Raw genomic sequence first — 23,204 nt, forward strand, 5'->3', positions numbered from 1 at the left:
TAATCCATTGATCACTCATTCTTGGGTATCTACAAATAATTTATCTCTCTCCCAAGATGGATGTGTTATACCGGTGCTAAAAAGAGGCGTGACCGTGATTCATTTTGTAATCTCATGATGAGTACATGCTCAATGTCACGAATCCATGACATCACCATTCACAGGTTCAAGGACTACCCATGTACCAAGCACTTTACATTACATGAAAAGTACAACTTAAAGATGAAAATGGTAATCACTTTATCTACATTTTTACAATTTTATTTGGCTGCATATGAATATGTTGGCATTATCTGTCCATCCACTCAAACAGAATCCATGGCTTTAAAAAATTATAGTTTTGGCTAAAATCAATATGTCTGGATCCATGACTAAACGAGTTCAATGAATATCATAAATTTTTGGCGACGCAGGTATTTTTTGGGTAAATTCAGCTGTACAGATCATTAAAAGAAAATATCCATCAAATAACCAAAGAAAAAGAAAAAATAACATGGAAAACAACCGAAGAGCATATGATTTACAACACTTTACGAACTTTCCAAGTGACCACAATTGGTTTGGATGTTTACATGGAGAGGGATATCATAAGCAGTGTGAGACACGAAACATATATAACCCATTATTAGCTCTGGAAAAAAAATATATAGAAAGGACAATTTGCATAATATAAACCATTGAGGAAGAAGGCATAAATTGTGCTCCAGCACCTCATTATAAATGCCCCATAAACTCTACCTAAGAAACCAATATCAAACCAATTTTCACCCCATTAACCAATCTTCTCAGTGTTGCTATCATCGGAGGGCCATTTCACTGTTTCTATGAGCCGTTCCCTCATCAATTCTAAGTTCTGATCAGAGATTGCTTGATACGTTTCAGCATGGTTGTACTTCTGAGAAATAAATAAATCCGGGAAACAAAATGATTGTAGTTATTGAACATACCGAAGGACCATAAGTATTGTAGAAAATGATACTCCTCTGCCAAGTTCACCATCCAAATAAAATGGGTAATGGAATGAGAGTGGACCACATTTGTTTCATGTCCTGTTCCAGTGGACCCACTCTATCTCCACTCCATCACCCTCATTTCATTCGTGGATGGTGATGAGCCCAATAGATAGGTTTCCATAATCCATATGATAAAAGCATACTTCTCATTAGTATCAGAGTAGGGGAAATAAATTGCAAAGTAGTATGCACAAAAAAACTGAAACTAGTATTCAGCAATAAAAATAAATAATTGTTAAATATATTGTAATGAAGAAAATAAGAGAGGGACAGGAAGCAGCTCATTTGCATGTACCTTGACCCATTTACCATAAAGGTGAAGACGTGTAACCATCACTCTTTCTGCCAGCTCTTGTTGCTCCTGCACATGTGACATTCTTAATATAACAGTTTTTAAAAAAAATTTGAGATAGCAGTGTTTTTGGTCAATAAAAGACTACCCTACTCAATAGCAAGATTTGAAACTTTTGATTAAGGAATGACCAGGGTCCAATTCAATGTTTCATATATTGCCCCAAATCAGTTTTATTTCTCAAAAATGTTATGAGTTATGACTAGAAAATTTTGCAGAAATTCAGTTGAATCTCATATTTTAATGTTAAAAAAACACACCATATGTATATTTTTCTTCCGAAAAGAAAAAGAATTAGAAATTCCATTTGAACATCAAAATAAATTGTGCTAAAGAATATCCCCAATTTCAACCAAAAAAAGAAACAAGGGTGAAAGTTACAAAATTGACATGTTGGCTGAGTTTCTACCTATGGCTGTGAAATTGAAAGAGGATAGAGATCATAGACTCTCAAACTTTACCTTTCCAAGGGAACGGATGAAACGCTTTCCATCACCAGGCTTGTTTGTTGCAACAAAACTGAAAAAACATAAACATGGAGATCAGGAAACATGAAAATAAACATTCCACGTGCGTGCAGCTTTTAAAAGATAGAAGTTTTGATGACAGAGAAATGTGTTACTTGCCAAAAAATTAGAGGTAGAAAAATGACGGTACACCTCCAATAACCAGGTGATGAGCACTTAAAAGCTAAAAACTTAGTTATAAATGCTTCTGTGAGAAATCAGGACCAATGGGTGCCTACAGCTAATAACATTGGAAATATTTTTCTTCGATGGATTTCCATATTTAGCATACCATAAATACTTCTACAATATATTTGATCATATTAAGCCTCTGTGCAAAAACCTACAGGCTGTTTTTAATTTTGACCAAGTTCCCTTGACGCATGGATCGTGAAGAAGACAAAAAACCACGTTGAAATCAAATGACGTGAAGAAGACAAAAAACCACGTTGAAATCAAATGGCAAGAGAAAGCATGAGAAAACCTGCAGAAATTTTTATTGATAAAAAATCCATATAACCCCCCCCCCGCCCTCCCTCTCTCTCTCTCTCTCTCTCTCTCTCTCTCTCTCTCTCTCTCTCTCTCTCTCTCTCCCTGCTGATTAAAAATCCATATAACCCCCTCTCTCTCTCTCTCACAAAGAGCCAAAACAAAAAGAAGCACCGCACGTGCCACCCTCCTTTTCTCACTTAAACTGAAGAGCAAAAGGAACAAAACAAGGAAACCCAATGTCTCTCCCATATGGTACAACTCAAGTCCAAAAAGTCCAATCACAATAAAAACCTAAGCAAAACAAGATCTCTCCCAAAAAAGGCTCAAAACCTATTCACCATCAAAATCATTTTAGCGATGGTTTTAATCCAATCTTCATAACGCTGACTACCTTTTGAACATTTGACAGGGAAAGCAACACTGCTTTTTCTCAATGTGCACCGTCGAAGCCATGGACACAAGATCAATAATGGTTCTTTGTCCAACATGTTGCACCAAAATACAACAACAAAGCCCAGAAAAATAGTTGATAATCCCAATCACTGTTCCTTTCAGGACTTGACTTGCTCCATGGCCACACACAATAGACATCCAGATGACACTTATTATATTCAAGGATTGACTTTTGATTTTCCAAGGTTTTTTCTCCCTGCTTTGGCCTCTTGGAATTAGTGTTAATGGCTAGGGCTAAACTGGTCATATTTTCTTATTTGGTTTAGATTTCCTAGAAGAAATTATGTTCCATGTCTTGGGTCGATAATCCATGAGGATTATGTCCCATGTCTTGGGTCAATAATCCATGAGAATGGAGAGATTGAGAAAGATGTCACGCATAGAATTAGAACTAGGTGGACAAAATAGAGATGTGCATCAGGAGCCTTATGTGATTGTCGCACACCAATGAAACTGAATGAGAAGTTCTATAGGACAGCCATAAGACCAGTCATGTTTTACAAAATGAATGTTGGGCGGTCAAGAACAACATATTCATAGGATGAGTGCAACTGAGATGAGGATGAATGACAAGACAAGAAATGATAGAATTCAGAATGAATATATCAGAAGGAACTTAAGGGTGGCTCCAATAGGCGATAAGATGAGGGAAAGTAGACTTCGATGATCTGCCCATATGCAGCGGTGACATAAAATAGCACTAGATAGGAGGGGCGATTTGGTTCAAGTGGAAGGCTCTAAAAAGGTATGGGAAAGGCTAACAAAAAGATAGATGGAAGTAGTGAGAAGATATATGATGACTTATTGTCTGACTGAAACTATGGCCATCGATAGAGCAGAATAGTGGAATAGGATTCGTGTAGCCATCCGCAAATAGTTGGGAGAAAGCTCAATAATGATGATGGTTTAGATTTCCTAATTTCATCGTTGTTGCATATTTATCAACATAAGTTCGTGTCTTCTACACATCTAAAGCATCTAGTAGTACAGAAAAACGTATCCATACAAGCACTATTTAGAAAAACATAGAAATGGCTTTCTATATATATTACAATAAGTAATACATAATTTCTTTGATAGCTACACAAATACTAGGCTGCGGAGTAGTAGTTGCGTCACTCTCATGCAATAGATCCCTAGTTCGAACTCCTTTCAAAGCCTTTCACAACATGTTTTGTTTGTTTTGTTCATTTATTACGTTTAAGACTCCTTTATAAAACAATTTCTTCATTTCATATACCTAACATTATGTGGTGGAGTGGAAGATTCTACCATTCATGTGCATTAGGCCCAAGTTCGAACTCTCTGAGAGACATCCTTATTTTGTCCTTTATCTATGGCCTTAGGCAGAGAAAACGCAGGTGGTACTAGTGGTGATTTAGGCTGAGCTTTTGGTTTGGCTCTTTGGGCTTCGAGAGAGAAAAGTTGTATGTGCTTTTCATGGTAGAGAAAATTTTGAGAAGTTAATAAAATTTTATCATGCTCTTCTCCATTGACTGATTTTCATTTGGCTATTTGCTTTCTTCTTCAACATCCAGGTGTCATGCCAAATCTATCTTACCAAATTGGAAGGTTACTTGATAGATAAAGAAAACAGCTATTGGGTTTTCTGACATGGAATCAAAGCAAAATTTCCTAACCACCCTCACTGCGTTGGCAGGATTCAAACACAAGGGGTTAAATTCCTAACATCCCACCATCAAGACTAAACTACCTTGGGACAAACCAGAAAATAAATTCTCTATTAAATAACTAAACAGATATGCCATTGCAGAAAGCAAACTACCTAACACAAATCAGAAACCAACTTTTTTTTTTTTGGGTGGATAGAAACCAACTTTTTTATAAACAAAATAACTGAAGAAACATCTACCAAGCCGCATCAGAGCTCTGATTACCTCCAGTTATGCTTAAAAGAGCTTAAAATACTCCCCTTGGTATGGTATGGAACAACTTACGAAAAGCTAGACCAGCCAGATTACCAAATAACTAAACCTAATATTGAATTGAACGTAAAATAGAAATCATACTTCTAACAAATTCACTTCAACTTGACTTTTATGAACTCCCATTTCCAACTGTTCTCAAAGCTGTTGGAAGTCTTGATCTTCTGGGCTTCAAATTCTTGGATCTCAATCTCTCGAAATCACTAACGTTTTCACAGCAACTTGTGTATTCCAGAAACTTTGCTTATCACATAGCATGCCTTAGGTGACAAATCTTGCTACACTCTGCAGTACACAAATATTCTGGCCTTTGTTGTGTTATCTTTCAAACTCAGGACTTAGCACTCAACCGATTCTAATTTGAAATTGTGCTATGCTGAATATTGATTAGAATCCCCACCATGAGCATGAACACTTGAAGTAGGGCATATACTGAGTAGCAGCCTTCATGGGGTCCATCGAAATTTCTGCTCTTTTTCAGATCTGTCTATGTAATATCTTTATCAAGCATGAATCTTTCTGGGTGTCGCCCTCAACTTTAGGCAAGTCAATATTCTGCACCAAGCATCCAAACACTAACACATTATTGGCCCACTCCATGCTCAACCTAGACCTTCAACCTTCCACATGCATCAACACACAACCACAGTGATACCGAACATAATCAAATGATTCCCTCCCTGAATCATAGTTCCCAAAAAACCAGTAAAACAAGAACACATGACTTACCAAGAACTAAGACTTAAGGCTATTGGACTCACCATGTTTCTATTGCACATCTCAAACACCAACCAAGACAAACTCCGATAATGGCTGGCTAAGAAAACCACAATATTTCCGGAAAGAAATAAAGATAGGTCCCACTCTTTCACGCCATATCACCAAACAACATCAACAAGCGATCCTTAAGGCAACACAATCGATTAAACAGAAACAACTTCCACAAAACCAATCTTAATCCATACCATATAACTCAGAAACAAAGTAAAACTGAACATCGAATCTTCAAAAAATAATTGTTCTTCAATGACCTTAATCTGGCTTATCGTTTCTAGTTTTGGTACCATGTTACCAACATGCAGCGGAAGCAAACAAACCTAGCTCAAATCATAAACTATTGCCCTAGTAATTAATTAACCAGAAAACAATAATGGGAGTTGCTACGGCATCTATGAAACTGTAGCAGATCTCTGGTTCTCTCCCATGGTGCTCAAAATAGCCAAAAATAGCCTCCCTAGGTATGGTATAGGACCTCCCTTAAGTTGAAGAAAGAAACCTCAAAACAAGGAGAAACTTTCCTCTTATTATAAATGCAGGATTACAATACTTATGTATAGGCATCGGAAGGGACTTTCCTATCTCCTTTAAGTTCTATCTCCTAAACCTATCCCAATCACATATGAACTTCCTAGCTTACCAAAATGTAGACCACCTAGATTACCAAATAACCAAATCTATCCTACTAGATAAGTTTTCCAATAAAAATCAAATCTGCCACATAAATCAAGTTAAATTTCCAACATAAAAATGGGTAGCTATTAAGAAAAATTTGGTAAATGATCTACAGAGAGTTGAGTGTAAGAGTGCCACGAGTAAACACATCAGCACAATTGAAATTTGATATCTGAGAGGATCATACTCAGATATCTAAATCATGCACCATGCTTTTCCACTAAGGCTGGAGCTCTGTTTTACATTTTCTCCTTATTGTTTTGAGTAGGATAAAAGCAAAGTTGTTTTAATCCTTTCTGTTACATCCGTTATAAGTAACCATGTCAATGTTAGTGATAAAACCCCGTGTATGCACCCAAATGAAAGCATAGACTTACTTGTAGAACCACTTGTACTGTGTGGGATTCATCTCGTAAAGTTGATTGAGCACAGTCCTCACTGCCTTGTATGTAAAATAGTTGAGTATTTGCTGAAAGAAGAGAAGGTAGGAAGTCAGAATCTAAAAAGTTGATCTATTGCATAACTAAGCTTTCTAAGGAACAGCATTCCTTAGAAGGTTTCCAGTTGAAACTTTCTCCGAATCTTCTTTTCTTTTTGACCTTGTGTTTATTAAGTGCAGAGAAACTGTCCTAAAGTTATCCATCCAGATTATCAATGGTATTAGCACATGCTATAAGATAATAAGATAACAAGATTTTAGGAAAACAGCAAGTAAATGAATTTGCATCAAATATATATAATCACATCAAAGAAAATCTGCAGTTAAGTGTGTTCTCAAGATCAAGCAATGGTTTTCACTGTTACATTGGCAGAATGAACAATGTTTCTTTTTATACAAATGGATATCTGCACAAGAAAGGAAGCAATCAGGTAGGTTCCAAACACAATCCCAACTATAGTGTCCAGAAGGTATTTGTTTTGGTGATCCCCTAGGGAAAATATGAACTGAAATTGAAGGCAACTAGTTTCGAGTTTCAAATAGTTCTTGGCCAGTCAATACAGTAGGGAATATGGGGTTAGTAGCTCTACGAAAGCATACAATATCAGTTAGTCAAGACAGTTATAGAAGGCGAGGCAAAAAGACATCTCAATAACTGAGGCATGATAAAAAGTGGAAAATCCTATTGAATTGGGAAAGCATACTTGGCTAGTAGGGTTGCAAGGTGTGGACAATGAATTAGGACAAGTTCACAGCAATTGTAAAACTCGGTACTTGCCCTTAGCAAGATCTAGGAAGTAGCTTTCCACAAAAAGACACACCCAAAGCCAAACAATTAAGCAAAGCAATATATCCTCTTTCCTAAGAGTACTTATAATCCGGATTCCCCTTCTAGCGCAACAACCAGCAAGATTTTCTTTTCCAAAAATGACAATCAATTATAACAAGTGTCCTAACACTGGGTATCTCATAATAATTTTGTAACTTGTTAAGACTTTTCCAGGGAGCATTGAACATTCATTCATGTGTGATGTCCAAAAACAAAGTTAAAATTAATTAATGCCCAAAATCATAGAAAGAATCTAAAGAATATCCAAAATAAGAGGCTATCCTAGACAAGTTCTCAACCCTTCAGCAGAACAGGCATGTGAGGTAGGTTCCTCGACCATATGATAAAATATTGCAGGATACATCCTAAAGGCCAACACATATTACACTGTTTCAAATGATTAAAATTTAGCAGTTCAAATGATAAAGCAGATATGGATTGTTAAAGGTTCCAAAGTATGGCAAGGACTCCAAGTCTAAGTTGAAATTACTGATCCATGCAAAATAAAGGGATACTTCAGCCATAAGTAAATTTCGTCCATTTCCAGGATCAAGCCATATGAGATTTGGCGACAACAAAAAAAAGGCACAGAGAGAGAGAGAGGAAAATTGTCAATAAATAATTGCTTGTATCACCAACAATAATCAAACAAAAGCCACCAGTTCCGAATAAAAAGGTAACTTAGCTTGTTTCTAATCAAGTCACATAAGATTCACAAAAGATCATAACAACCGAAAGACAAAAAAAAGAAAAAGAAAGATTTCTTCATTTTCATCCAAACAAACCAAACTACTATAGATACAATCAATTCCTATTGATTATGATAATTTGGAGTGAGAATTGATAAGATGGATGGACTTTTACCTTCTTCACATCGTCGAAATTGTCTTCATACTGGCCTCCTAACTCATCAACAATCAACGGGAACTGGGTTCTTCTCTGCTTTCGAGAATGGCCCCGAACTAGCCCTGAAAGGAACTTGGCATTAAGACGCCACTCTTGCCATGCATCAGTAAAAGAGCTGCTAAGTTCCAATCCTTGCCTCTTGTTAAGCTTCTTCCCCAACAAATTCACCCCATTAATCCCTAATTCCAAAGAACCCCTACTATAGCCTCCACTAACACATGGGCAAATATGCGAATCCAAAGCTGTAGAACCCAGAATTGGTAGCGCCCCAACCATCCTATACACCAAAAAGGGACCCCCAAAAAACCCTAATTCTTCTGAAAATCCCCCAAAACTACAAATAAAGAAAGAAAATAAAGATTACTTGGAAAGAAAAAGAAAAACAATAAGGGGGTTGGATGGTTATTGAATACTGGGTAATCAGATTCAGAGGGGAGGGGGGGGAGAATTGAGAGAAAAATGTGAATTGTGATTTTTATTTGTTTAATGGGGAGGTCTGAAGAAGATGAATTCTAGGGTTTTTTTACTCACTGTTTCTAGGGTTTTGGTTTCTCCAGTATTGCTAGGCTTTCTTCTTCATTTGATGAATACAATTATCAGAGGGTTTTTTTTTGAGGCTTACATTTCTTTGCAGCCTCCACTTCCACCCTTTTGATTTTCAACGGTCCAATTTTTTTGCGGGGAATTTTTTGATGCCACGTTGCCGTCCGACACGGCACGTGCTCCAAGGATCTTGATCTTTTTGCCGCACGTGTTATTCATGGAAGCCCGAAGAAATATGGGGATTTCAAAGTGCCGCCATACAGGAGCAAGAGGCAAACAATCAGTTGACGCCACTTACGTCACCGTTGTTCACGACTATCTAATGCAAAATTTGGTAGCTGGGCTATGTCATAAAGTTTAAACAAAAAAATTTTAAAGTTTGAGCTAAATCAATAGGATAAATCTAACCATCCAATTTCACATCCAAATGTCAAGATTAATGGGCTCATTGCATACTTTTCCATTATTTATAGAAATATTTTGGAAAAGTATAAGAGAGCATTGAATTTTTATAAGAGAGCATTGAATTTTTCAAAAGAAAAAGTTTATACAAGGGTGAGGCTCTAAACAATCAAAGCACCTAAAAAAGTCACTCAAAGAGGTTGTTTCGATGCCCAGGTACCCTCAAAACGATCATCTCAACCTCAAGATGTATAGACATAAAAAAAAAGGATTTCACATCTTGAAAATAATTGATCTTATAATGTATTTTTTGGACCACCAATTTTCAAGATCTAGTGTTCATAAATAAATCAGCTCGATCTAAGCTTTAAATTTTATAATTAGAGTTGAAAATAAATTTTAGAGAAATTTACGTAGAAATCTGTTATAGTTTACGTTATTATGGTTATACCAAATAGTTTCTGTTATTTATTATAGAAGTGTCTGTTTTTTATCTTCCATAACGCGATTTTTTAAAAAGACAAGTTTGCCCTTTTTCGGATGTTCAACATCTGAATTTCTAGGATTTTCGGATGTTTAACATCCGAAATTAGCCGCAACTGAAACAATGTTTTTTCCTATTTTCGGATGTTCAACATCCAAATTTTAACTTCGGCCAGTCTGTTTTCTACGTATTTCAACATTGGTTTAGTGTTCTTGATCTGTGAGTTCTTTTGTTTGCCTATTTGATATCTCATTAGTAAATATTAGTAAATAGTTCATAGATTTTGATTTTCAACCGTGTACGTCTTTGACAGACAGTATTTCTTGGATTTTTAAGCCATTTCACAGAGTGAAGGTATGTGGGTTGATTTTTTATATTTAGATTGCCTCCTAATTTTTTGTTAGGGTTTATACTCAAGCATTGTATTTATTTCTTGTGAATTTAGTATAGACTGAATTAATTTGTGGCTTAGATTTTTAGAATTTGTGGGTTTTGAGAACTTGAAATTTTGTGGTCACTATAGAACTGTAAATATTTTTTAAATTTGGGGGTTTATACTCTTAATAGCACAAAATAATTGGGTCTATGCTTATTGGGTGTGTTTCTTGCAGATTGTGGTTTTGCTCATGTTTTCTGTTATAATTTGGGGGTTTTGCTCCTGTTTATAAGTAGCATGATAGGTGACCATATCATTGGATTTAATCTGTTTCTTGTATTATAAGTAGCATTGTTTTCTGTTATTGCTTGAAATTGTTGCTTGAAATTAAATTGAATTTTTCCTTTTTTGATGGAGTCATTTGTCTATCTGTAAATCGAATTATTCAGTTTTTTATTGAATTGTTTGGTTTTTTTAATGGTTTGGTTACTGAGCTAACATGAATTCTTTGTTTTTGATGAGATGATTTAGTTGCTTATGAAAATTGGATTCTTGTCTTTACAATGAAATGATTAATTGCTTATCAATGTCAAATTCTGTTGAAATGATTTAGTTACTCATTAAAGTTGAATTCTTTAGCTTTTAGACGATGATGATTATTGGGAATGGGACTACAATGTTTTTATATGTTTATCCATCTAGGGTTTGGTTATTGTTTAGCTGAGTTCCATTGAATTAGACTCAGTGTAGTGTTTCATGTGGTTTTGAATTTGTTACTGATAAAAGAAGTAGATGAGGATTGTGCATTTCTGGTTAATTACGGGGTCTGTGTACTAGTTCTTCAAGTAGAGATATTAAATTGGATTTAAGAACTGGATAGAGGACTGCTTTTTCGCTTTAGCTAATTACGGATGTTGTTTAGTGGTTTTTTAAGAACTCTTTGAATTCTTCTTAGTTACCTAGTTTACTCAAAGAATCAATTCATTTTTTGGCAGCCATGTTCATTGATTGATTTCGATTTTCAAGTATATGATCCTGAGTTGGACTTGCATAGCAGTTTCATTTTAGCATTGTTCTTCTTTCATCAATGGATTGTAGCATTGTTCTTCTTCATCAATAGGGATGTTATTATTATTTTTTTGTTATCTTGTTAAGTTTTACATATGTAACCTTATGATTAACATGGTGACCCTAGTTTTGTTATCTGATGGAGGATATCCAGGAGGCCCTCAGGACCCTAGTTTGTTGCAACTTCATCCACATGCGTCATATTTCATATGGGAAGGACATGTATATGCATATATTCATCTGCCCATTCTATTAATTTGTTATTTTGTAATAAATTGTAGTCAGGTTCAAACATCCTATGAGAAGTACATGTATATATATTGGGACTAATATGTTGTCTATTTGTTGTATTTCAAGAGAAACAAGAAATTAGAATTGATGAAAAGACTTATCAATTAAATGAATGGCATCTAACAGAAGAGCAAGTTCAATTAGTAAACGCGCCTGGGTTGGGTGCGCTATCTATTATTTGGTCAGGCCGAATTGATCATCTTTTGGTCGCAGCCAATGTAGAGAAGTGGCATTCTGAGACCAATACATTCCATTACAATATCCATTGGTGAGATGACACCAACGCTTTTTTATGCATATGAGATATTAGGACTAACTGTCGATGGCGAGTCAGTTACTTGTCTTCCTATCAATGACTTGCGACAGTATATATATATATATAAGGTAATTTGGGTATAGTTCCTGATGGCAACATGACAAGCCTGAGGCATACATGGTTGAAGGTAAATTTTAGGGAATTGCCATCTAATGCAACCCTTTTTCAATTTTATAGATATACTAGAGCATATATGCTCTTCCTCGTCAGTATCACCATATTCGCTGAAGCATCAGTTTCAACAACGCCAACAAGGTACTTCTAGTTTTTTGAAGATATTGAGGGAGCCAGCAGATATGCTTGGGATGTTGCTATCCTTGCATTCCTCTATCGCTCACTTGGAAGAACACTTTCAAGCGAAGACATTTTAGTGGTTCAGCCACTCTCATGTAAGTCACCTTTTTTTTTTGTATTTGACATAAGCGTATCAGTTTAGACTGTTTTCTTAAAATATTTAATATTATCATACGTTAATTTATTACAGTGCTGGTCATATAAGCATATTATGCATATGAGGCCCATATCGCATAGTATCTCTCCAAATATGCCTAGGGCCAAAAGATGGGAGCCATCGAAAAAATATCATGCAATCCACATAACCTAATGCCTCCCATCAGACAAGAATTTCATAACCTCCACCCTAATGAGCTTAGTGCATAATTTGATATTAATTACTTTCAAATGTATTTAAGTATTTGTAATTATTTTTATTGATTGATTGCATATCATATAAGAGGTAATATGGAATCATTATTTCAAGTCTGATGAGGTCATTTCATATGATAGGCAACAGGCATATGAAACTGCAATGTGTATAACAACGCTCATATTTGACAATATTGCCGTGCCGTACATGCCAGATCGAGTACACCGACAATTTGGAACTAAACAGGGCATTCCTAAAAATCCCTTGGTTGTTGGTAAGAGGGTTAGCAGATAAGGTGGACAACAAGATTGACGAACTATGAATGCAGACAAAATCCAACACTGGGAAACTCGTCATGACTGCATAATGTTGCTAACCCACCCTCAGAGGAGTATAATGCCTAGTACAACCTAGTGTCTCATCTTCTAGTACATAATGTTGCTAACTCACCCAAAGACATATTGCAACCTCATAACCAAGACGAAGAAGATGTGGTTCATGCTCATGAACCATAGTATATAATGAGACCTCGAGGTTATGAGGACTAGTTGATATGTTTATATTAACCTACAAATTCTTATAGTTTTGTACTTACCTATTAGTTCCATGAAATTGTTTAAACATATTGATTAGGTAATCTTGTTTGTGCAGGTTAGTGCAGTTCAGGCATCTACAATCATATTAGTAGAGGCCCTGAATTGCAATCATGTTAGAAGAGGTACTTACACTTAGACATAAGTGGAATCCTAAAGTGTATAATCGCGTTAACAACGTGTTTGAAACATTGTCTAAGTTTGGGCCTTTGGATATAGATGACATAGAGGCCAGGATGGAAAATTTACAACGTGAATATCATGACATATGTGTACCTGACGAGGCCGAACATGATGGAGTGGGTGAAAGTAGTCGGGTTGTAAAAGACCTAGCTCCATCCACACAACCAACAGTTGATGAACGCAGAAGATATAACACACTAAAGAAACAGTATCAGCTTAAAAGAAGGCGACCAATGTAGTGCTTGACCCTTGTAATTTTGTTCATTTGTTCATTTTGAATGTATTGGAACAGTTAATTTGTTCATTTTGAGCGATGTAATGTATTGGTCATTTTGACCGACCCAATTTGTTCAATGAATTTTGTTAAGTACAATTTGGTTAAGTCTTTCTACTTTCTTACTTGCGAAGTTCAAATGATATTATATGAGGTGCCGATGTTGTAATAATGTTTAAAGATAGAAATAGTAACAATGTTTAACGTACCGAAGTTGTAAAATATGAATTAGTGGCTATTGGTTAAGTCACTACTTTGCATATTGGTTCAAAATTAATAGTCATCCTAGTGATGGTCCTCCCTAGTTCTCACTAAAATTTGCTGCTAAATTAATCTCTCTGCTACTTGCTTGAGTCTAGAGTCGATCATTTAAAAAGGTATGTTTAAGTGACCAGTGAGACCAAACTGAGACCAACTGATACTTCACATGTATTAGTGACCAGTGACATTGAGACCAAAACTTCATAATGAGCATTGAGACCAACTGATCCTTCACATGTATAAATGATCAGTGACATTTTCGAATGTACAACATTCGAAAATGTCAAGTTTTCTGATGTTGGACATCCGAAAATAATTTCGGATGTCCAACATCCGAAATTATAACATTTTCTGATGTTGTACGTCCGAAAATATCATTGCGAACATCCAGGGACTCCCTATGACAGCCCGTCAAGCTTGCATGTAGGAAAGCATGACCCCATTATCACGTTGAACATCCTTTACAATGTCGTTTGCTTAAATTTTTTGTTGGTCAATAAGGCGGCCTTTAATCTTGTTTGTCACCCAATCACTACGAGCTAATGACTGATGGACCCTCCCCATTGGACCACTACATATGTCATCCTTAACCATAGACTTCACTTTAAAGTATGCGGTACTACCAAATCGTAAGCACCGCACTTGCCATGTGCATCCCTCTGCCTTGCAACTTGCCCATACCCCTCCTAATTTACTTTTGTCAAACTTTAGAACAAAATTGTTGTGGATTGCAAAATCAACTAGATGATGTCGGCATTCATTAAAATTTTCAGAAAATTGTCTAACATTCAATTAAACCTCGTTACCAACTCCTCTACATGGACTCTCTAATGGTTCAATATCCTCCATATCACGCTCTGGTACGAGCTCAGGGTTGAGCACCACTTGGATGTTTTGATCTTGCTCAAGTAAAGCGTTACACCGACTGTTCACAAAAGATAGAGTGTAAGATGAAACAATAATTTCTGCACATATAAGATTAAAATAAAGCAATTTACAGATGAAAAAATAAATTGTAGATATACCTATTCCTTGAAGATGGTTTCTCAACAACAAATTCTTGTTGTGGCTCCATTGTAGCGGCAATATATATTACAATTCTCGAAGACTCCCCTCCCAACATTAAAGATACATCTATATCATCACTTACATCAATCAAATTAAGCCTACTAGATAGACTTGTGTTGTGATGCATAATAGCTAATTTGCTTGGATCACACTTGGTTAAATTTCCAAAATGACTTTTTAGTTCCTCCAATGAACTATTCACATTATACTTGGTGACTTTCAATTTTCCTCCTTTATAAATAACATGTCTGTCATCTGCATTCGTCTCAAATGACCCTCTATATCGGAATACCAGTTGCACTCCTCAGTAGTCATCATCAATACTACTGTATATTAAATGAATAGAAAAACTTCTGTTACAAAAAATCAATGCAAAAAAATTACCATAAATTAGGATATTTCTAACGACGTTAGGGTTCATAAAATTTGAGTATTGCATAATAGATTGAAATAGTGTACTACTAAAATTGTAACTAATAAACATTAAACAAAAGAAAACAACAAATACTCACATAAACACAAAAGAAACAACAAATTTTAATACAAACAAACAAATTTAACAATTATTTAGCCAAAACAAAGAATACAATGTATCAATATGATACAAACCACAAATAATTATATAAAACATACAACTTCATCAATATAAAACAAATTTCATTTAATAATAAAAAAATACACAACAAATATTGATAACAAAATATAATATCCTATAAAATAACTGATAATAAACATCAATTAATCAACAGTATAAGGCAAGAGTAAGAACAGTACCAATCGCGTTCAACTAGTGAGTCAATCTCTTCAACTTTGTGGATTACTGTATTAGGGAACAATATTAGGGAACAGTAAAAGGGGTATGATGCGTTTTTCCCAACTTTATAAAAAGGAAATAAATAACTTTCCGCCAATAAGCAGGAAAACTTGGTGCACAAAATTTAGGATGTTCAACATCCTAAAATCCAAAAATTCGGATGTTGTACATCCGAAAATGGGAAAATACACTGTTGGAGCTGCAGCTATTTTCGGATGTTCAACATCCAAAAATTTTAGAAATTCGGATGTTGAACATCGAAAAAGGAGCAAACTTGTCTCTTTTAAAAAAATATAGAAGATAAAAAACAAATATTTTTGTAATAACGAAAACTATTTGGTGTAACTGTAATAACGCAAAATATAACGAATTTCTACATAATTTTCTCTAAATTTTAAGTCCATCTCAAAGATTTTTAGTACTAAAACAACGTCTTTTGATACTATTTGAGGGTGTGCCTCACTTTAATTGTTAGGGCCTTAGCCTTATAGAAACCACACCTTTTTTTTAATTTGAAATTTTGATAACCACCTTAGAAACACTAGATGATTCTTCTTAAAAAAAAATATTGAATTTTTAATATATCTCGCCCTCTAAAATTAGGATGGCTTCCATTCAATCTTGAGACATTATTTTTTTGGGAAAATATCTTCGTACCCCCTATTTTTAGCTTCCATTTTTCAAGAGACCCAAAAATTGAAATTATTTCTTGCGGCATAAAGTCTCTATGTTTTCTATCTTCTTACCCTCTAGACCCCTTTGACCATACATTAATGATCTAAACATTTTATAACATGACTCCATCTATATATCTCTCAAAACCTTGTATCTTTCCCCTCTCTCTCTCTCTCTCTCTCTCTCTCTAAAAACTCCATCTCTCACCTCTCATTCTCTCTTTCTCTATGTTTAATCTTTTTAATACAAAACTAACCAGCACTAAACCTTCCTTCCAATTCAATCCAGTCTCTCTCTCCTGACCGACTATTTTTTTTTCTCTCTTTCTCTGCAACATCCATAAGCCAACGTTGAGGTGGATGGCGCCTGAAATTTTTAAAAGGAGGGAACAGGTCACAACGTCTCATATATGGTCTCATGGAGATGGCCATAGGGAATGTGTTAGAATTACAGAAAAAAATCAGTGGAATTTCATATTCTGGCTTTGATTTTTTATAAGTGTTTCAGGCGAGCGCCATCACAAAGGTTGGTCGACGGCTTCTCAATTGCTTCACCACACCTTTTTGGCTTTACATCCTCCAACCAAACCCTTTTTTCGCCAAGGATTGTCTTCAGCAAATCATCAAATTTTGATTTTTCGAACGACCTTAAGCATGATTCTATCATTCTCAACTCAAATCAGGGGATTAAAACCTTCTCAATTTGCTGAGGCCTTGACGAAAAGCAGTGGACTGAAACCCTGACAAGTTGATGTGCCTTTGACTAACATGTGAGAGAAATAAAATCCTAACAAGTTGCAGTGACTTTGATGAAGAACAAACAATTGACACCCTAAAAAGTCACAGAGCTTCAGAACCAAAGCGGAGGATCAAAACCCTAACAAGTTTCAGAGGTTTCAACCACGAGAGGTGGGAAAGCAACGACTGGATAACAATGAGGTCGTCAATGACAGGAGAACTTCAAACGCTTCATTTTCTTTCTCTGAATTCTCACCACAAAACCCAAATAAAAGCATGTAGTTTTCAGAGAGAGAGAGAGAGAGAGAAAGAGAGAGAGAGGAGAGGAGAGGAGAGAGATACAGAGTTTTGAGAGAGATAGAGATGGAGTGATTTTACAAAATGTTTAGGTCAATAATGTATAGTCAAATAGGTCTAGGGGATAGGAAAATAGAAAAGATAGAGACTTTATGCCATAAGAAATAGCTTAAATCCTTGGGTCTTTTGAGAAATGGAAGCCAAAAATAAGGGATACAGAGATATTTTCCCTATTTTTCCAGCTTAGAAGGTGTAATTAAGATTTTTTTTTTTTTTTTTTGTGGTTAATCTATATGTTAAAGAAGTTATATCCCCAAAATCTGGGAACCTAAAATTATTTCTAGGTTGGATTTTACTTGAGGGAGTAAATGGACAACATCCAAATGGGATTCAATACGTCATTGGACCTATTCCTTTCGAGAATTGCACGTCAGAAACTTAAAACTATACTCTATGAAACCCATTATATCACTTCTACAATATGTTGGATTATTTAAATCGTCACACAAAAGTGTTATAGATGAGGAAGACAATCTCTGCAATTTTTCTTCATTTTTTTTTTTTTCAAAAGCTAGATTCAATCACCAATTTTGGCCAATCTAGTTTGCTCAATACGACATACCATCATTGCTACAGTGGAGCCACTGGGGTGGTAATGGGCCGCGTAGCCTGGTCAACCCGATCCTAAAATACTAGGGCCTAGGCAACAACATGTAACCTAAGGGCACCTGGGCCAAGCCAAGACAGGTCCGGTGCGGCCCAGCCCTTGTTTCTTCATCTTTTTTGCATTGTTTTCTTTGAATTGAAATGATAGTTCCCGTTCGAGAAGGAATAGGATCCAAGGACTAGGATAGCTTGCCCGCATTCTAAATGTGTGTAACTGTGTATCATTTCTACAGAGTCGCCCCCTTTTACTTTACTTTATCTGATCTTAGCTGTACGAAATACTTACCAAGAATATTTTCGGTTTGATGTCAATGTTGCATATCTACCAACAATGTGAGGACAAGGCCATATCGCAAATGATTATGCTTCACCCTTTTCTTGCCACTTGGTTTTAAGAAGACGTACAGTAAATTCAAGATAAATTTCACCATATATCCCATGTAAATACCCTAATTACGAAAATATTTTTTATTTTTTTATATTATGTGCATGTCCACTTTACCTTTTTGATTTTTTCAATTTTACCCTTGGAGTTTGAAAATCCAAAGTCTCGGATGACTTCAAATTTTTTTAAAAAATATTTCAAGGAAAACAAGATGACTATGGATATTGAAAAACCAAAGCCATCAACTGCCGAGATGATGTCAATTTTTTAATCTCTAAGGCTAAGATGAAACTATAATAGAAAATCCAATGACAAAAGGGGTACGTACCTAATATACAAAAATTAGGGAAGATTTTGTAATTATAGTAATAAGGGCACGGTTTCTATGAGTCAATGTAGAAATGAGTCGACTCTTAAAAATCTATTTTTGACCCAATTTTTTGAGGACATGTAATCTTCAACATGGAGATTATAAATATAAATAAATAAATAAATTTTAAGAAATAAAAATAATGATTTTACAAAAAAAACATTGGACCGTTAGTTTCAATTGTTTTTAGATGAGCCACCTATTTGCATCCATCTTTAAAATGGATGCCAGATTGGATATTGTAGAAATGCAATCTATGCCAAATAAAACAATTTTCCTAGTAATAATACGGGGGATAAGTCATTTGTCTAAATTTGAACCTCACTAACTCATATTTTTACCTTTTTAATTGGTTATTCAAAATGCCACTTATTAATCGCATTATATTTGCAACATTTCTTGTTCTTTTTAGTCGTGATCCATGTTTCAAAACCCTTATCGTTCCGTGGATATTCCACCCCATACATCCATGTCTAATTGCAAGTCATTGATTTGGGCCGTTTTAAATTGGAGATCTTAAAAATATTAAAATAAACAAATAAAAAATAGAAAATAAGGATTTATAGGGGGAGATTTAGTGAGGATCTAAAAAAATACTAGAAAAAGGGGCTTTTGCAAAAATATTGTGCCAGGCCATTACCTTTTTAAGACCAACTTGGTCCATATCGGCCATTCCCAATCCAGATTGCTAGGTTTTAAAACACTACTTATGATGCAAAAGTCGGCAACGTAGGCTGGCTAGCCCTAGTCACTTAGATCGAAAAGGTTCCTAGGATGATTAACCTAAAATGGGCCGTACATGAACAATATAAAAAATTTATATCTATACTAAATTATTAAGTCACAATTAAAGAGTAGACAGTCATAACAATTAATACAAATACTGTCACCACAGAAGACATATGAAATTATGATATAAAAAAAGAGGAGTGAGCACTGTGTTAGTTATATCTTTTCTTTATCCTGGTTATTAAGGAGGCTTTAACTAAAAATAGGATAGAGGACTTGCACGCACATATTTTTAGAGTGAAGCAAAACATTCCTCAAAATCTTAGGAGGTAGAAACTAGAGAATAGGAAACTCAATATTCTATATTTAAAACTTCACATTTTAGTTATGGGATTGTATATTATAGTACTTTTTATTTTTTTATACAAAGAGGTCACAACGAGTTTTAGCTATTAAATGTGAAATCGAATAGATGAAATCGTGCCACAATATTCGAGAATTTTTGTTTTAGACTTTGTATCTAAACAATGATACACCCTTAACCACCTAATTTCAAATCTAATAGTCGATGATGATTCAAAAGTAAACTATCCCATTGTGTATATTTTCTTTAGTTATTTAGGGATGCATAAAAAAATTTTCAAGATTTTAGGAGACAGAAACTAAAAAATAGGAAGCCGAAAATTCCTTATGTGTGCTTGACAGAGTTTGTGCACACATATTTGAGTAACCATATGTAAATTGTACATTATCTATTTTCCTATTCATAATTTAAATATTATAAATATAATCTAAAAAGTGAATAAACAAAGGGTGGGGTTTGTATAGAGCCGAGGCTCTATTTGGGACCGAATGTGACAGTTTCACATTATTATTGTTATCATGGTTGTTTACTATCCAAGTATCAACAATGTCTAGGGTGCGGTTTGCATAGAGCCTATGGTCTAAACAATCAAATTAGAGCCTACCTTCAAATAGTATCGAGAAATATGGTTTTAATATTGAAAATTTTTGTGATAGCCTTAGAATATATTTTTATTTTATTTTATAAAGTAGATTGACCGATCTATGAAAACTTGAAAATCTTGAAAATTGACGGTCCAAAAATGTATTACAAAATACACTATTTTCAAAACTTGAAATCCATTTTTTTCTCATGTCCATGCATACCGATGTCGAGATGATCAATTTGAAAATATTTGGGTAGGCTCTAATTTGATTGTTTAGAGCCTCGGCTCCCTATAAACTTTTCCCATCGCCCCACGTTTGAAACTGGGCAGGTGCAACGGCTACATCTCATAATTTGAAAAGAACATCTTCAACGGCTCTATGTATAAGAACCCGATCTTTTTGGCCTGGCGATCAAGCATCTCTCTTTCTCCTGGCAAATAAGCATCTCTCTCTCGCTGCACGCCCACAGAAAATATCCAGGTAAAATGCTTCATCTCCGGATTGGTCCATCTTCTTCCCTTTCTTTTCATCTGTTTTTTTTCAAACTCTTTACTTTTCCATTTTACATTTGTTTCAATAACTTCTTCAAGAGTATGAATTGCTTTTTTTTCCATCCTTCATTTCAGCATGAAATTCTAATACTTGAAATTGAAATTTGAACCTATTTTCTTGGATTAGAAAAACAGACCCTGCTCCAACAAGAAAATATTGAAATCAAGAAATTCAATCGAGCATCTCTCTCTCTGCACGCCACATAACACTCTCTAGGTAAAATGTTTGAACTCTGGATTGTTGGTTCATCTTCTTAATTTTTTTTTTATCTGTTATTTTTTCTTTCTAACTCTTTACTTTTCCATTTTTCATTTGTTCCAACATCTTATTTTAAGAGTATGAATAGCTTTTTTGAAGTTCAAATACTTGGCATTGAAATTTGAGCCTGTTTTGTTGGATTTTGGAATAACAGACCCTGCTACAAAAAGAAAATAAAGGCGACAAAATGAATGATTTGATGACCAAATCGTTCACTAGCTATGTGGACCTCAAGAAAGAGGCCCTCAAAGACCTGGAAGCCGGTCCTGATCTTGAAATGGAAGCTCAATTCAGCAGCACAGATCAAAACCTAATCCCCTTCTTCAAAGAAGTTGGAGCCATCAAGGATGAGATGGAGGCCATCGAGCTTCTCCTGGAGAAGTTGAAGGAATCCAACGAAGAAACAAAGAGAATCCACAAACCAGAAGCCCTCAAATCTCTCAGAAATAGGATCAACAGCGATGTTGTCAATGTTCTAAAGAAGGCAAAAACCATCAAAATCATGCTCGAAGAGCTGGATAGGCAGAACTTGGCAAACAGGAGACTCTCAGGATTCAAAGAGGGTACCCCACTTGACAGGACAAGGAGCTCAGTGACAAATGGCCTAAGAAAGAAGCTGAAAGAGTTGATGATGGATTTTCAGGCTCTCAGGCAAAAGATAATGGTAGAGTACAAAGAGACAGTAGAGAGAAGATATTTTACTGTAACAGGGGACTATGCGAGCGAAGAGATGATAGAGAATATCATATCGAGTGGACAGAGTGAGAGCTTCTTGCAAAAAGCCATTGCAGAACAGGGGAGAGGTAAGATATTAGAGACCGTAAATGAGATACAGGACAGGCATGATGCGGCGAAGGAGATAGAGAGGAGCTTGCTGGAGCTTCATCAGGTGTTTCTGGACATGGCTGTTATGGTGGAGGCTCAGGGTGAGAAGATGGACGACATCGAGCACCATGTTATGAATGCGGCGACCTATGTCAAGGATGGCACCAAGAACCTCAAGGCTGCAAAGGAATACCAGAGGAGCAGTAGGAGGTGGATGTGTATTGGGTTGACTCTGCTCCTTGCTCTCATCTTCTTTGTTATAGTTACTATCATCACCAGCTTGAGCAACTCCTAGAGTTATTTATTTTATTTTTCGTTATTTATTTATTTTTGGGGTGGGGGATAGTTATGTGTGTGAATCTGGTTTGGGGTAAGACTTGGTTTGTAATTTGCTGTAAACTGGGTTTAAGTGGGGATCATGGATTTCATAGGGATTGGAGTTCTGCTCAAGCTCCAGCTTTACGAGGAAATATAAGGGTTTCCTTTTCAACTCCCAGCTTTATGAGGAGATATAAGGGTTTCCTTTTCAGGTGTTATTTCTACTTCATGGTGGTGGTTGAATTTTGTTGCAGATCACTAGCAATGGTTTGATTTCATAATGAAATTATTTGTAAGTTTTATCCTTGTTCATTGAATTTGGAGTACAAATCATTTTCTCGATAATGTAGAAGCACTTTTTTTAGGCCCCTAAATTTTTGAGATGGAACGTCTTCTGCTCAAGGATCAATCACATACTGTGTATGTTAGATAAAAAAAATAGATTTCAAGTCCTAGAAATAGGGCATCTTGTTATGCATTATATGAATCGTCCATTTTCAAAATTTTGAAATGTTTATAGATCTGCTAGATCTATGCTGTTTTTGAAACTTTTCTATGCTGTTTTTGAAACTTTTCTATGCTGTTTTTGAAACTTTAATTTTCATAATTAAAGATGAAAATAGAATTTAGACTATCACACGTATTTTCATCATGGAAACAACATCTTTCAGCATCATTTTGAAGCATGCATTATTATTTAGTCAACCTTATACAAACCTCACCTTTTAAAAAAA

General features: G+C 35.4%; 2 protein-coding genes across 4 annotated transcripts; one reads left to right on the plus strand and one right to left on the minus strand.

Annotated features, from left to right (window-relative positions):
* Window positions 1-496: 496 nt before the first annotated feature.
* Window positions 497-8,973, minus strand: RBCX2 (Chaperonin-like RbcX protein). Its single transcript, XM_006838239.4, has 6 exons — window positions 8,920-8,973; window positions 8,347-8,722; window positions 6,592-6,683; window positions 1,827-1,884; window positions 1,309-1,374; window positions 497-895 (listed from the first exon to the last, which is right to left on the minus strand). The coding sequence occupies exons 2-6, from the start codon at window positions 8,662-8,664 to the stop codon at window positions 773-775; spliced, it is 657 nt and encodes a 218-aa protein (XP_006838302.1). The 5' UTR covers window positions 8,665-8,722; window positions 8,920-8,973; the 3' UTR covers window positions 497-772.
* An 11,926-nt stretch (window positions 8,974-20,899) lies between these two features.
* Window positions 20,900-22,797, plus strand: SYP111 (syntaxin of plants 111). 3 transcript variants are annotated; one of them, XM_020664049.2, is made up of 3 exons: window positions 20,900-20,997; window positions 21,196-21,285; window positions 21,482-22,797. In XM_020664049.2, exon 3 carries the CDS (start codon window positions 21,515-21,517, stop codon window positions 22,445-22,447), a length of 933 nt encoding a protein of 310 aa, XP_020519708.2. In that variant the 5' UTR covers window positions 20,900-20,997; window positions 21,196-21,285; window positions 21,482-21,514; the 3' UTR covers window positions 22,448-22,797. The 3 variants fall into 3 exon arrangements, with proteins under 3 accessions (XP_020519708.2, XP_006838301.2, XP_020519709.2); XM_020664050.2 differs by having other exon boundaries at window positions 20,914-20,997; window positions 21,204-21,285; XM_006838238.3 differs by lacking the exon at window positions 21,196-21,285.
* The last annotated feature ends 407 nt before the right edge of the window (window positions 22,798-23,204 follow it).

The sequence above is a fragment of the Amborella trichopoda genome, chromosome 3 (assembly GCF_054954075.1).
Source record: "Amborella trichopoda isolate Santa Cruz 75 chromosome 3, AtrichopodaSantaCruz75HAP2 v2.0, whole genome shotgun sequence".
NCBI lineage: Eukaryota > Viridiplantae > Streptophyta > Magnoliopsida > Amborellales > Amborellaceae > Amborella > Amborella trichopoda.

What these genes read in the sequence shown, in the direction of transcription:
- RBCX2 (XM_006838239.4), bottom strand. Translation starts at nt 8,664, where the DNA reads ATGGTTGGGGCGCTACCAATTCTGGGTTCTACAGCTTTGGATTCGCAT. An exon ending in ATTTCGACGATGTGAAGAAG is followed by an intron (nt 6,684 to 8,346) that starts GTAAAAGTCCAT and finishes CTCTTCTTTCAG; the next exon opens with CAAATACTCAACTATTTTAC. An exon ending in CAGTACAAGTGGTTCTACAA is followed by an intron (nt 1,885 to 6,591) that starts GTAAGTCTATGC and finishes ATGTTTTTTCAG; the next exon opens with TTTTGTTGCAACAAACAAGC.
- SYP111 (XM_020664049.2), top strand. Translation starts at nt 21,515, where the DNA reads ATGAATGATTTGATGACCAAATCGTTCACTAGCTATGTGGACCTCAAG.